This window comes from Camponotus vicinus, unplaced genomic scaffold, assembly GCF_025532165.1.
Source record: "Camponotus vicinus isolate PSW18456_S1 unplaced genomic scaffold, iyCamVici1.0 SCAF_1, whole genome shotgun sequence".
Taxonomy (NCBI): Eukaryota; Metazoa; Arthropoda; class Insecta; order Hymenoptera; family Formicidae; genus Camponotus; species Camponotus vicinus.
In genome coordinates, this window is record NW_028141945.1 from 39,174,321 (window position 1) to 39,190,596 (window position 16,276).

The 16,276-nt window shown below is 31.7% G+C and overlaps 2 protein-coding genes across 8 annotated transcripts in view; one reads left to right on the plus strand and one right to left on the minus strand.

Annotated features, from left to right (window-relative positions):
* Positions 1-10,266, plus strand: part of LOC145966906 (uncharacterized) — a 41,539-nt gene extending 31,273 nt beyond the window's left edge. The window contains exon 4 of the mRNA XM_083091366.1: positions 10,239-10,266. The gene's annotated coding sequence lies outside the window, so the exon portion shown is untranslated. The remainder of the gene's footprint in view (positions 1-10,238) is intronic.
* The window catches only part of Sick (sickie), a 163,995-nt gene that overhangs the window by 80,392 nt on the left and 67,327 nt on the right, over positions 1-16,276 (minus strand). For 5 of the 7 annotated variants that reach the window (XM_083091298.1, XM_083091278.1, XM_083091271.1 and 2 more), the window contains one exon: positions 9,488-9,657. In XM_083091298.1, the coding sequence (XP_082947424.1) occupies positions 9,488-9,657 (170 nt within the window). Of the gene's footprint in view, positions 1-2,443; positions 3,156-4,131; positions 4,862-9,487; positions 9,658-16,276 lie in introns of those variants that run through there. The other 2 variants (XM_083091302.1, XM_083091307.1) reach the window with 2 other exon arrangements.

A 16,276-nucleotide genomic window follows, 5' to 3' on the forward strand; every position in this document is an offset into this window, starting at 1 on the left:
AAGAAAGACGTTTGGGAAATTAAAAGTTGTACAAATAAAATAAACAATGTACATAAAATAAACTATAACACATAAAGTAAAAACTGATTTTTCGATTTTTAATATAAAAATATTGATTGATAAAATCACAGTCATATATAAAGTTCGATAAAAAAATGTTGAGAAACACTTGATATACAACCATTTGCTATGTTTAAATTTTATGCAAATAAGACTCGAACCGGTCCACCCACGAGGATTCTGTCGTCAACAGTATCGCGTGAACGCCGATTTTTCGCTGCGATTTTAAAAATAGACGCAGCTGCTCTAAGGACTCCGTTAATTATCGACTTTAAAGAAAGTTTCGCTTCTTCGCAAATTCTCGTTGTAGATTGGGCTAAGGGTAGTCGAGATCGAGAATGCCTGGAAAAAATGTTCGAGGGGACTCAACCTCCTCCCTTTTTCTCCTCCCCTTCCCTTCCTTTCTTTCTTTCTCTCTACGCATTGGTGACGAGGAATGAATTTTTTAAGCCACTTTAATTAAAGGATCCTATTACTCTCCACATTTCATCGCTGTTAAGTTCCGCCTCTAAAATTTCATATTCTTTACAGTGTTCCCTTGCCAGTAATCGCCAATAACTCTGCAAAGGAGATTGCACTCAGAGGAATAATGCTGACGATAAATAATATCTATTTTTTAAATTTAATTTCCTATTTTTTATGTTTTTTTAAATAAAAAATATAAAATTGTAATTGTAATATTGTTATTAACATGATTAATCTATTTTTTTCTATGATGAAAAAAAAAGACATTATTCATTATCATATATTATTCTATATATTTCTCTCTACATTTTCTATATTCATAAATTTTCATGTACATACACCTTTATGTGATACATTCTAGATTTTCCATCTAAAAGAATTTAATTACTGATAAGAGAAGTTTCTAAAATTTTTTAAAAAACCTGTTGCAAAAAATATTATTAATTCCTTTTCTATTTTTCAATATATTCTCTCGTTATATGTAAATAATTAAATATATTTTATAACATATTTAAAAAAGAAAAAAACGTCATTTTTAAAAATATAAAGGTCTAATTTTTCTTTGTATATTTTCTACTCCCATTGGAAACGCAAATGAAAGTATTATTATAAAGATGTATTACATCTTTAACTTTTGGTGATCCTCATTATTCGATTTGCTGCGACTCCCTATACATGAAAGAATGTAATTATACGGGAATGGAAGAAAATGAGAGAGAGAGAGAGAGAGAGAGAGAAAGATAAAGAGAGAAAGAAAAAAAATATTACTGAGTCGGCCACTCGCTGCCGATCTATATCGAGAATGGAAAAATGCAAAACCAGATCCTCTCGCCCGGTCGGTTGCGGCCGATCACTACGAGAACTCGAGAAGACCGGTTAGGGTCTGGATGCCGCTTTACAGGTCGCGAAGCTTTCTCGACACCTTGAACCTACGACACGCAGTTTGATTGGCGACCAATCATTATCGAGCAACGCAAAAAAAATGAAACAAGTAAACAAGGAATTTAATATTGCTATAAAAATAATGGTATTGCATGATTTGTCTCGAATAATTAATGTGAGTAAGCGCCACTGATCCCAATTTCTAATAATTGAATTATGTGAAAAAAAAAAAACAATTTTCTTGCTTAAATAGAATAAAATATTAAAAATAATAAGTAAATTTTTTTCTTTAGATATCTATATTATTTTTTATGCCACAAGTCATATTTTATTATTTAAACAAATTTGGAAATAACTATTCTTACAGGAAACATAATTTTCCTCCCATGTTCAATTTGAATCAATGTAAGTGAAAATGCAAATGTAAAAGGATCTAAATGACTATATTTCCTCGAAGAACTTGCGTGCAGTGATAATGTACGTAAGGCGCGATCCAGGAAATCCTAAATATGTATATGGAATAACCGGTTTCGTCGTCGCTTGTCAAGACGAGCGAAAGAATAAAGATCAAGATACAGTGTAATGTACAAGAATAGAAATATGTCGGAGCGGAAAATAAATATGAGAATCCCACCCACGAAACCAATTCAATGTTGATACAAGAAGCAGATAGATTCCTGGATCTTACATTTTATTTTCGACCAATTCTTTGTACCTAGTTAAATAATTAGCAGTTATAACGGAATTTTTATGTTAAATATTAAATATTGAGATAATAATTATTTTTTATTTAATTAAAAGCATATGTTGGTTATGATATTATATTTTTATGTGTATGAGAATAATATTAGGTGAAACTGTAATTATATTTTCTACGAAAGCAACACATTTTCAAGAATTTTACATTTATAAAATAGTATCATGAATATGTAATTAGATAATTTAATTTTTTAATTTTTGATTCGTATTATTTATATCGTATCTCGATCCTATCTTATGTTTGCGAGTTAATTCGGTGAGAGGAATGTCGAGATACCTGTGTGCTTCCGGCGAATTCGGCAAACTTCGTGCCTTCCTGCTGTTGCCAGCCCCGCTGCTTCCGCTATTTCCCATGATGCTCTACGATTATTTCCTTTTTTTCACCAATAATTCTTCTCAAACTGATGAAAGCGATCGTTGTAAATTGCACTTTGCATTACACTATTATTAACATAGTTGTCTTTTTGATTGATTAAAGTGACTTTTAGTTTATCAAATGTGTTACAAATCAATCGAATAAATATATTAATTATATATTTTAAATAAAACATAATTCTGTTTATTGTATTCTCTTCAGAGCCACGAATTAGCAATCGTGTTAGCTTGACGAATTCGAGTTTTTTCTCTCTTTTTCGAGATTTTTACTACTCTCGTTATAATAAGAACTCGTAAAATGAAGAATAAGATAAAAAAATTCTTCAAGTTGAGCTTTTCGATATCGTTTCGTCGATCCTCGTTGTCGATCGAATGACGGAATTTATTGTTTAAATCAAGCCAGTGTTTTCTATTCGCCAGAGACCTCGGATCCTATTTTATCTTATATACTTTTATCCGCCTTGTCTACTATACTAATCTTATTCATGCTTCGAGTTGAGATCGCTCTTTTCAATCTTTCGAGCGAAGGCGAGATCAATCTAAATGAGAAAAATTCGTGAGTAGAAAAATTCAATATGGAATGCTCATAAAACAAAAACCTCTTAATCTCATACTACTTAATGTAATTGACTTGAAAATTTTCAGCATCTATTTTAGTATCTGTTAAATGTCACTTTTAAAATAAATATTTAGTGTTTAGATAACTAGATATTGGCAATATTATTTTCCACACATCATTTAGAAATTATATCGTATCTGATAGTTTCTTAATTTTCTTAACAGTTTAATTTTATTCTTTTTATTATAATTATCGTTCTATCTCTATTAATATAATAATTATAATAATATTATAATAATATTAATATAATAATTTTTGTCCTTCAACAATGCAATAATATTTTACTGCTTTTTATAACCCAAATATAATTATACTTTCTTCTTATTCACGCATATAGATCATGATCTATTTATTCATTGAAAGACAAAAGTTTTGTTAAAAGTTTCAAATTCAATACTTTGTTCTGATTTTCGGAAATTGTCGCAAGAAATCAAAAGCACTCTTCGTGCCTATTTCTCTTCTTTTTCCTTGAAACGCTAAATAATTCACCCTCAAAATTCATGCATATTTAATCAATTTTGTCTCATCTTCGATTCCTCGAATTCCTATTGTAACCTCTTTCTCAGAAATTCGTTGATCCATGATTTTGTGTTTTCGATTGATATATAGTTTCCTTAGCATTGTTAAACAAATATTTTCACATTGCAATTTTTAATTGCAAATCAAATCAATTTAAAATTTTCTATCATGCAACAAGTAGCAATCCCAAGATATAAGAATTTTTTTCAAAAATCTTATAAATCGATGATAGTTTTAACCGACATTTTTATCGTAAATCGATTCAGTTTACTCGACTTACCATTAATCATGAGACAAGATCACATTAGATCATTCTTTAATCAATATTCTTATGAAATGCAAAAAAAATATTTTCAAGAAATTTTTGACGTTCCGATTGTAGTAGATTAAAGGTTACTTTACAGATTTATATAATATAGAATTATTAATTACTCCACCATTATAATACTCACTTTAATTCACCATAATCACATTATATTCTCACTATATATTTTATATTTTACTGTAAATTAAATCAAGTTTTAAATTTAATTATGTTTTAGCAGCCACCGATTTATTATATTAAAATTAAGTATCAAAAAATTTAATTTATTTTATATTAATTATTCATATTAAAACGAATGTCAAGATAGATTTTTAAATCGATTTCAGATTAATTTCTCTTAACTTATTAATCTTCAAATAAACAGGAACAATAACTGAAATTGAATTTTTTTGCGCAGCTCAATCTTCTCACGTCAAACTCGTTTAAGTAAATCCTGGAGCGATCCTCTCTCACGCGTTCAAACATAATCCATAAACATATCATCAATTTCCATTTCTTCTTTTTCTATAACATCACTTCCATAAGCGCGATCACCATCGATTCTTCGAGAAATCCGAAGATGAACATTTCATTGTGCTCCGCGCATGATCGATACGATCCATCGATCTTTCTACACTCTCGAAACGAAACGAAGCGAAAAAATGACGAGAGAAAACGCGTGAAGAAAAGTCCGAGAAACCGTTTGACTCTTGAGAGCGTCATCGACTTGAGTGACGACGACGCTTCATGGCGACCACGGGCGACCACTACACTCGGTCGCGATGGTCATGATGGTGTGGCCATGGTGTGTAGGCATCGTTGATGGTCCGTTTCGAACTGAACCGCCGAGAGACCCGGCGAGAGAAGAGAGAGCCATTCCCGTTCCCATAGCACGTGGTGCTTCTCTCTCTCTCTCTCTCTCTTTCTCTCTTTCTCTCTGCTATCTCCCCCTTTTCGCTTTGGTCCTTTACCCGACCCCTGCTTCTCCTCTTTTACCATCGCCGTCTCTGTTGCTCTGCTGTTCACCTTCTAGCCCCTTTCAGGTCATACTGGCTTCCCCATGCAGATACATGCTGTTTCCCTTCTGCTACGTCTCTCTCTCTCCCTCATTATTTTGTATCGTACTTTATCTCGTCTGTCTCTCTTGCACCTTCCTGCCGTTTAGCTGGATCTGGAACCTCTCTCTGCCGTACACTCTGGTGCCGTTGTGCTTCTTTGACTATAGCACCTTCTCGCACCCTCCTATATCTTACCTTCTCTTTCTCTCTTTTTTTATCCCTTTCTCTTTCCTTTAGATACACCCTCGCAGGATCGGTCCTTGTTCCTTGTTAACCATTCTCTTCTTTCTATCTCTTTCTCTCTTTCTCTCGCAATCTCATTCCATCTTCATCTCTCTTAATCTTTCTCTCACTCGTTTTAGCTCTCGCAGCCTCTCTAAAGCCCATTCTCTTCGACCCCTCTTCTCTTCAGCCGTACGCAGCTAACCAATGGCGGGCCCAGTCTTCCCCGGGAACCGGCCAATGCTGGTGGCACGCTCGACGGATTTTTAAACCATTTTTATGCTAATGCTTCGGCGTGCACGTGCACGCATGATTGTGTGCCACGGATATATTGTGCGTACATTCTAACGAGATGTGTGTAGGCATGTGTATGAGAAATTTTTTCGTCAGCTTTGACCCTCGCTCATCTTTACCTTTGCTCGTCCTCACGATTTTTACCTCGCGTTTTCAAATTGAAATTTGAGTAAATTGAATTAATACGCTTTTTCTCTCTCTCTCTCTCTCTCTCTCTCTCTCTCCCTCTCTCTTTTTCTCTTTTTGCCCTTGATATGTATTTTAGAATGCATTAAATTATATATAAGATACACATTTAGCAGCAAAATTGAAACAATTAGTTTTGATTTCAATAAAGAGCTTTGAATAATTTCTCAGTAATAAGTGTATAAATTAAAAGAGAAAATTTTTTTTGGCAAAATAGCATCAATATTAATCAATATAAATCGATAAACTCGCTTTGCTATTTGTCAATTTCTATAAAGATATCTTTACTCTAATAAAACTATCAGAAACATTTCACATGATGAGATATTTATTTTACTCGATAAATTATGAATTATTATTTATTGTACTGATGAATTAAAAAATTTGGAAATATGTACATAACGGAAAAATTAGCATAACTCTTTCTTTGAAAATACGAAATATATAACTCCATATTCGTTAAAGTGTTTTCGTTTCGGAGCATGTTCCGGACACTGTCTACACGTTTCGAGACTCCGAATGTGTGCGCTCGAGTCCGCGGTCTCGAGAGTGGTCCATAACACGCCTACGCGGGGGACTAGGTATACACTCGGGCATAATGGAGCATTGTTAATATGTTAATGTACGCGCGCGGTCCGTTCGAGGGCCTCGGCCTCGCGTTTCTTTCGCTCGAAGAATCGTTACGCGCTCCATTAGATTCAGGCTTCGAATGCCCCTTTTGCTTGAAAAAGATTTCTCTCAGTTTCGTTTCCGTTATTTTGGCTCTAGTAAATGGCGAAATTTTTAGTTCAAACACAAGTTCAAACATTTCCTAATATTCCGCAATTCTTTGTAATTTTTAGAGTAAAGTCTAGAGTTGCTATTTTTCATATTAATTTTCGCCTCTTAAATATGATGCTTGTTTTGATTAACAAGAAGCTGAAAAAAGTTAGAGTAAAAACTTAAACTTAAATTTTCTTATTAGAAAACAGATTTTAAGATACAATGTGTATTCTTTATGTTTCTCAATAATAAATAAAATTAAAATAAAAACAATTGTCTACGTATAATTAATTAAATAATCAATTTTTGTATATAATAATGAGGAAATTATAAATTAAAAGTATAATATAAAACCGTTTCTGTAGAACAATTAGTCCTCAATTCGAACGAATATATTTTCGAATAGGATTGCGAAAATGTAACAACTTCGATATAGATAACTGCGTTACTTGAATCGTTCTTCATTCAAGCAATTTATTGCCCAGTTGAAAGTATCGTCGTTTGAAAATATCGACCTTGACAGTTGAAACATTCGCCATCCTTGCATGTACGGATGCATATATACCGCATTAACAAAAATTTTTTATCCTTTTAAATTTCGCATATCTTTAATTCTCACAGAAAATTATACTTTTTATTAATATTTTCCATTACACTTGAGATTTTTTCATGCTACTTCCTATACTATTTATTCAATTTATTTATCCAATTTATTTTTATTCTAATTTAATCAAATTTCGTTATTATTTTTTTACTGAAAATTAATTTATGTTCGAAAGAATTTTTCATCGATAATAAATATATTTTTCATCGATAATAAATATATTTTTCATCGATAATAAATATATCTTCTCCCTCTCTCTCTCTCTCTCTTTCTCTCCCTCTTTTTCTCTCTTTCTCTCTCCCTTCTTTCGTTTCCTCTTTCTCTCTTCTCGGCTGCCGCAATTAACCGCGGAGTAATTAAAATTATTTGAATTTCCTCGTTCTCGCTTGTAAAACACATTTTCTGCGTGCCGAAATACTGATGTAACTATATGCTTTACTCGATGTCGATAATGCGTGGAAGCAGACGAGAAAGAGGCAGAATGAGAGAGGAAGAATGAGGGAGATATACTAGTGGTTGATTAACGCGGACGTTAATGAACGCCGCTGCAGGCCGACAGGACGTCGGTATCGATTCGACTGCGCGACAGGAAACAAGACTCTCGAATATGGACCTCGAGTCGTTGCAAGATACAAACGCCACACTAAATGTGTAAAATTTATATAAATTATGTAAAACATTAAAAAAAAATTTTAAAGCACTTGATTTTCAATAAAAATAAAAAAGAAAAAAGAATTTAATTAGAAAAAAATTATAAAAAAAATTAATAGATTGTTTTTGAAAAAATGCAGAACTTGTACTTCTGGTTGTGGTTTCTCCAAATTGTAAATATAACAAGCTAAAATCAAAAACTCTAAGCAATAAGCAAATAAATAAATCTTTAATACGAGGCAGGAAATATTATTAAAAAATATACTTGATTGCATTTGAATTATATTATTTTATATTTATCAATAAATTTCAATTAAAATGTAATTTGAACATCTAATTTTGTAATGTTAAATATATATTATATTTATATATTAATACATTTATTAATTATCCAATTAAAAATTGCAATTAAAGTACGCGATTAATAATTAAGGTATTAATTGAAGTACGCAAGTACTCGAAAAATTCAATATTAAATTTCTGTATATAGTCTAAAATTTAAAAAAAGCATCTCTTTAAAATAAAATTTTAAAATCCGCTAATGTCTGTATGTCCGACAAATATAGACTCATCAATCTATCATGGCTCATCTAAACTAAGCGTGAGTGTTAATAACACTTACAATAAAAATTTCTTATGCGAGGCAGCAGTTCTTTTTCGTGGATTGATGCGTCAGACATTATATGGCGCATTATAACTTAATTTAATCGGTTTTATAGAATCATAATAATTCACATTCGCAGTCAGAAGTGACTTCCAAGTGACGATGAGTTTCGGGGATTGGTGAATAAAATTTAATTTATTTGCGCAAATCGCGCTTAAAAGTTATCTCTCGACGTTTGGTGTCATTAAAACATCTCTTCTGATTTACGAGATGTCTGTCTCAGCTCGTAAAAGACTACATGAAAGATTAGCCGAGTCGACGTTTATTCCGATTCGACATAACTCTAATTTTATGAACTAATAATTGCTGATGAATGTATTGAATAAATTATGCTTATAATTAGGCCGATAATAAATGAACTTGTCGTTGCAATTTTTCCATGCCGCGTACTATTATTGTTAATATCGTAATTATCAACAAAAAGCTATTAATATAATTTATCAAAATATGATAGATAAGTACCAACGACTATTACGACAGATATTTAAATATCTGCCACAGGTATCCATGAATACATGAATCGCTATTTTACCGACGTTAGATTGTGCAGGAAACCATCATATTTGATGTCCAATGGCCGAAGAATCAGAAACCGATATTATCCACTATCGATATAGCAAAAAGAATTTGACACAAGAACTTCAAAGATAAGAAATTATTCTAATTGTAAAATTAATAATACATGTGTACACAGGTCGAAAACGTGAGCTTACGATCTCTAGGTCACAGAACTAAGAATCTAGAAATCTAAATTCGAAATAGAAAATTGAAAGAAAAAGAAATTTGAGTTTTTAAATTTTGCAAAAATTTGCAAAATCTCTTTTTTCTACGTAAAAATTTATATTTTTAAATATTTTTAAATCTTAAAGAAATGCATACTTTTATAGTTTGTAAAGTCTTGAATCTAATACTTCAAAATTTTTCATTTAGTGAGTCAAAAAGCCCTCAGAATTATAAATATTTTCAAAACTCTTCGAAAAATTACTTCTTTTAAATATTTATTATATATTCATCAATTTATCAATTATGATCAATAATTTTCTAAAAAGAATAATCCACTCACTTGGGCATGTCCTGTAATTGCTTGGCTCGTTGTTTGTAGCGCGACAGGGCGAAGAGTAAAGCCAGGACTGGCCACAGGGTTGATCCTGCCGCCAATTCGCCCGGGTTCACGGCACCTACGTCCGCTCCTAGAGCTCGCAGTGCTCCCACACACAAGCTCACGTTTTCGACCTGTGCATACATAAGTGGAACTTTGTCATTGATCGTTTTCCGGTTTGAGAATAGACGACTCTTGTCGCATCTCCTCAATAGCTGTTTTCACAATCTCTCTAATAATTAAATCTTTCATGTCGGCAAAATTTAAAATTTTAAAATAAACAAATAAAAAAATATCCAAAAAATAGTACACGTATGCGAAAGTTATATACTATGGAAAGACAGATAAATAGAAAATTATTATTCTAGAAATAAATAAATAAATAAAAAAATATATATATATATATATATATATATATATATATATATATATATATATATAATTATTATATATTTTATACAATTATTTTCTTTATACTTAATCAGTATAGAATCCAAATTAATATTTCCAAGTCTTGAATTTACACATCATTTCATCAATAAAATAATACGTATCTTATATTTTTTATCAAGATTTATGAAAAGCGAAAATTCTGATTATTTTTCTATTAATTTGCCGAAATGCGTATAATTGGCCATTTAAGAGGCGTATTTGTTATCTAAAAAGAATCAGTTTTATGATCAAGGGTTCTCGAACAAGTATCCTTCTGCTGCAGAACAGGAGGAAAGGCAAGGCGGAAGAATACAGGAAGAATATCTTTGTGGGAGGTGCATATACAATAAGCTAATGCTGGTTTTCCACACGGTGTACCATGATGCACACATAATGCGAGAGCGAAACGTGACCGTCGCGGCCGTGTCTACCTTGCACACGCGTGCCCACCGACTTCTCCCGTTTCCATTGTTCTCGACCCCAGCTTTTGCCCAGAAAACGAACTGCGCCGAGGTACGACAGGGTGGCATGAGAAAGCCGATGATTCACTCGGTCACGGGAATACAGATATTACTCTACACTTATATCTAGCTGAGAAAAGTAACGTAAACGAAAGAGTTAACGAGAAAAGATAAAGGTAGATAGACGTATCTAATTTATACATTTTTACTGAAGTTAAAGGAGTTGAATTTAGAAAGAATTTTTCTCGTAAAATTTCATGAAAAATAAATAACAAGTAAAAAATATAATTTTGGATTAAAAAAATTAAAGAGGCATTAGATAAAAAATAAGTAATATAAAAAGAAACTATAAAATTTAATAAAATTTTAATAAACATTGATACACAAAATTTTATCGAGTGAATGATATTTAAAATACTCTGTGTTTTTAATTTGTATTTTTAATTTCATAATTTTGTTCTTTCTTTGACAACTTGATTGGAATACGCCATATTACGCGAAAAACTGACGCAAGACTTCGGTTATTTAAATGACACAGATATCGAACGCAACGCTACAAGAGCGCATCGAAACATAAATTCTTATCACGATTTACCTCTCTCCATTAGACTTGAAAAAGGATATCTCCAAAAGAAGCCGCGGCAAGCCGCAAAAGGCGACGCTCGCGGTTTCGAGTTATCCTGGCAAGATGACAGCCATAAATGGCGCGATGGTGTTTTTTAATGTACATTCCGTTGTCTCCTCGTAAGATTGTCATCGGATGAAACGCCACCGATGAAGAATCGCGTACATGGATCATGCTTTATGATAATCTCGAGTTGCTCTTTTCTTTAATTAATCTTACAATTAGCAGATTTTGTTCGCTTTGTAATGTTATTTTCACAATTTTTATTTTAATTAGATAAGTTAAATCTTATACACAACGGGAATAACTATAAATAACACAGTTTATAATCGGCATAAAAAATTAAATTGATTTAATTATATTGCCTCCTTGAATTTTAATTCTCGAGAGAGCAACTTTCAATTAAGTTTCTCGAATAATTTTATAATATAATATAATTGAAAAATAAATTAATTTCGACTTTATATCAACTTTGATTGTTAAATAAAAAAAGTTTATTTGTTAAAATTTACATATATATTTATTGCTTTTAAATATTGAAATTTTTGACAATTGCCTTAAAAGAAATATAATTTAGTGAATAAAACAAGTTTGGTCTAAAACAGAATTAGTTAACTCCGATTGTTAATTGTCATTTGTTATTCACAAACTACAAGCATTCGTAAAGACAATTTTCCTCGAAATACCTCTAGGACCCGCGAGTCTGTGGTCCCAGAATGAAAAGAAGGAGCAAAGAAAGCAAGGAGGAGGGAGATAGAGAAAGAGAGACAGAGAGAGAAAAAGAGAGAGAGAGAAATCCAGAGATGGCAAGAGATGTCCTCTTATGGTAACGTCTTCGCTTCTGCGGTTCTCGAAGGAGAAAACAGAACAACAGAAAAGGAGTGTCATCATGGGAAGACACTCTCCTTTTTCCTTATATACATCTTCTTTTTCGTCTTTAATATCACGAGATTGACCGTCAAAATAATACATTATATATTTGTCTGTCCTATGCTCTAAGAAAAATGCTATATAGAACTATTAAAGACGCATTTAAAATTATTGATGTTAATTTATTAAAAAATCTGACGAGATCTTGTCATAATTTGTTATTCAGATTTTTCCCATTTTTTTTGTTATAATCATAGCCTTACATAACATTGTATAATAATTACGTATAATTAAAATCCAAGATAATAATAAAGTTGAAATTTAATTAAATACTGTCTCGAAATTTATCCAGATTTAATTATTCAGATTTCTTTTCTCGTTATTATACATATAATCGTAATTAACTTTTACCAAATTAAATTTATCCGATAATTTCTTTATTGCTTCTTTATAAGATGTCTTTGCCAAATTAATAAATTAATCGCGAAAAAAGGTGAAATTATGATACTTAACGAGTTGATGCAAACGAGCGAAAACTGTCTGTCCAGTGAAAACAGCAAGAAAGTACGTATAAACTTCTTTTGGAAATGCCGCAATCTCGAAGTAGAATCAGACAACGTGAACAGACCGATTATTTTTAGATGGTTCATGTCTTCCGGACATATTTTACCTAATATCTAAACAATCATCGCGTTTATCTGCTATGCATAGATAAATTATTTTTATAAATCACGTCTATCGACATCTCATTTTGATTATATCAAAAATTCCGAAAGTGTAGCAAAAAAGTATAAAAGTATGAAAAATCATTCGCGGTCTCTCTATGTTGTTAAATATTTTCTAACTTAATTAATTTTTTTTGTTCGTGTTTGAAAAAGAAAAAAATTAGAGAAATTCTTACATAATGAACCTAACCTCCGATTTTCTAAGACTCTTTGAGAAAGAAGATGCACAATGTCCGCACCGTATCCCGGAAATGGAAGCAGCAGGTGGACAGACCGATGCTCATTAAGATCTGCAATTAGCCGATTCCTCAGCTCCAAAATAGTGAAACGAATTCGGTCTCTGCGGATCCAATTGATTCTGACCAATTGGATATAGCAATTCCAAAATTACAGCTGCGCGAGTTTAAAATTGCTTACACGAATAGAGCTTAAAATGTATGTATTTTTTAAGCTGTCGGCCTACTTAGCTATCAAAAAAGGTGCATAGCACATCCATGAAATGTAAATACTAAGATTCTTTAAATTTAGGAGATTTAAAAGTTTGAAAATGATTAAAATTTATGCAAATAAATGAGATAATTTAATTTCTTACGCAAATATTAAAGTATGTGTTTTTAAAAACAAGAGAAAGATTTTTGATAAAAAGAAAATTTATAAAAATTTTAAATTAAAAAACAATCTTCCGTCTTTAAAAATATGAAATTTCGAGGACGTTCAAAACTTTGACAAAAATTTTGACGTTGACCGAAAGCAAAATCCATTGCATCTTGAAGGTACAAAATTTCATTAAACTATTATTTATTTTTATATCAACTATTAATCATTTTTAATAAAATATAAATTAATTAATTCACAGTATTGAATTTTCGCGTATATGTTTATACATTCCCTTGGTTCGATTAAATAAACTTATATATGTAGATCGGAAACGTAACATTTTACGTGTATATTAATTGTTTGGTTTACAGCGTCACGGGAAAATTTAATTAACATCGCATTGTCACGTAACTCTTTCGCGGAATTTCGCCAGGTCGACGGCCCTTTTGTCTGACGCGAGGAAAGAAATTTTGCGTAGAACGAAAGCGTAGCGGATCAATTTTGTGATTAGTATAGATTACAGTTTGTCTCGCGGGTTTTAATTAAACTCACTGCTGAGAACGTACATTAATTTAGTCCGCGATATAATTCGAATTTTTTGTCAACAAAAATTATTCGCTTGATTTACGCTCTTGTAGAAATCGTTTAATAGCAAATCATGCAGTAGCGAATAAAAGGTAGCTCTTGGTTAGAGCAATAGTAAAATTAAATTAAAGGAATATTAAAATTAAATGAAAACAATGTTAAAATTGCGAATAACGCTAAAAATAATAAAATAATAGTTGGTAGAATTATAGAGAACCTTTCTTCATTATAAATTTCATAAATTATTGTTGAAAAATATTACAATTTTTATATATAAAAATTCTTGACATATGTAAAAAAGAAATACATATTTAAAAATCTAGATATCTAATATCACAAATATTCACATAAACACTTATTATGTCAGAATTAGAAACTACAGAATATATTTTGTACCAAAAATTTTTGAAGATTTGAAAACGTTGAATTCTAAAGATTCTAAAGATTTATTTATAGACCTGTGAGATATTTAAATTGGAAGATGTAGAAACTTAAGTTAAAAGGTGCGAAAGGCGCAATCTTTTGAAATTTTGAGTCACCCGGTGTAACACGGTAGGATCCCAAACAAGCCAACTTAATGGTTACAACGACCGGCAGAATTCGCGGAATGTATAACGGGAGCATGATAATCTGTGGCGAAAAATGAACGGTCCACGAATGGCTTCGAAAATGAACGATCCTGTAATAATCGTCCATAAATCCTTGGCACGTATATTAATTCATGCGAGATCATCCTGATAATATAATTCTCGGGTGAGAAATATGAAAAAAAAAAAAAATAAAAAAATTTCAAGTCAGAAATTTAAAGATTAAATTCAAGTGATTCCGTTGTATCTTAATTATTAAAATCTCCTTGTGTAATTAAAATCAAATTAAATTCAAAGTTTTATCTTTGTCCAACAACTTGCGGTTTAGATCTACGAGATTCTTGAATGATGAGATTCTTAAATTTAAGATATTCTTGAGGTCTAGGATTCTCAGATCTGAAGATCTCAAGATTCTGTGAAACTTTAACCTCATGATACTTAAGCCTACGATTCTCTCGTTTGATTTTTTTCAGGATCGGAATTTCGACACTTCCGAATTCCTAAATGGATTTAGAGAATGGTATATTCTTAAATCCTCGAGGATCAATGTTCCATTTGTCGCAACCAAATATCAAAATTTCGCAAAACTTAACAGAGCTGATAGAGTCGAGTAATCTTGACCGTGGTAACCTCTTCTTTGTGCGTTGCGACAATAAAAAAGAAATAAGAATGATATTCAGGATCCATGTGATAATCGCTCGAAGGCTTGACAGCCTTCTGGAACGGGTCGCATTACCGTATCGAACTCTCTCGTGCGCGCACGCGTATGCTCTCGAATCGAAGCTCACCTTGAGTCTCATTTCGAGCCGACACAATGTATAAACGGACAACGGATTTGCGGCAAAAATTTGCACGCCGATGAAAATGGCACCGCGCGCAGTATGCGCATAATAAGCAACGATAGAGATCGTAGAAACTGCAATTCGCCGTACCAAGGTTCCGCAAGTCGCGAATTGCAACGTGTGCACACACGTGTCTTTCAGCTTGGTTAATCCTCGGTTTCCAGCGAACTAATGCACTCGATGACAAGACCAAGTATCTTTCGTGCCAATAAATGTGTATCGTTTCTTTCATTATATATCTCTATCTCTCGTCATAAATAATTATTTAAAAATGACAGTAAGGAATTTTCATAAATTATTTATATAAAATTAATTTGATTCTCTCTTCTCCTTGTCTTTATTTTATTTCCTAAAGTTAATTTATTTGTAATTGAAAAAATAATTTAATAATTTCAAGATTCGGAATATGGCTTAGTTCTTTTATTGATGAGAGAAAAATTAACTACAAAAAAATACAATACTTAATTTTTTAATTTTAAATTTAAAAACTGCAAAACTTTTGAAAGCATCTCAATAAAATATTTTTGTAATAATATTATTTAAGTTTATACATATGCATATCACATATATTTTGTACATGCAATTAACTCTTCTTCTAGGATCTTCTAAGATTTTACGGCTCGTAATCTTTCACATCAAAATTTTTATGTGATATATATAAATTCTGATTTATTCAGCGTTACTTTTGTATAAAAAAATACGAAAATATTCGAGATTCGTCAAAATTGCGAATAAAGGTTCGCCAACACATTTCGCACATTAGTTTTCTATTTTCGGTACTATTAAAAAACTACTTGTATGCCATGTCCTTCCATCCCGGCCTCTTTGATCGGACATGCGTTAAAATTCGCAAGAGTGACGTGCGGATGACTCGATCTTTCAGCGAAAAACCAATTCTGTGCGACTCGCCAGAACTTCTTAAAACCGATGTACGTGTAGAATTCTAATGATCTTTCAGTTATCTAGGAAGAAAAGACTTAAGAATGAAAGAGTGGAGGAGGAAAAATTGATGCTGACCATAAAAATAGC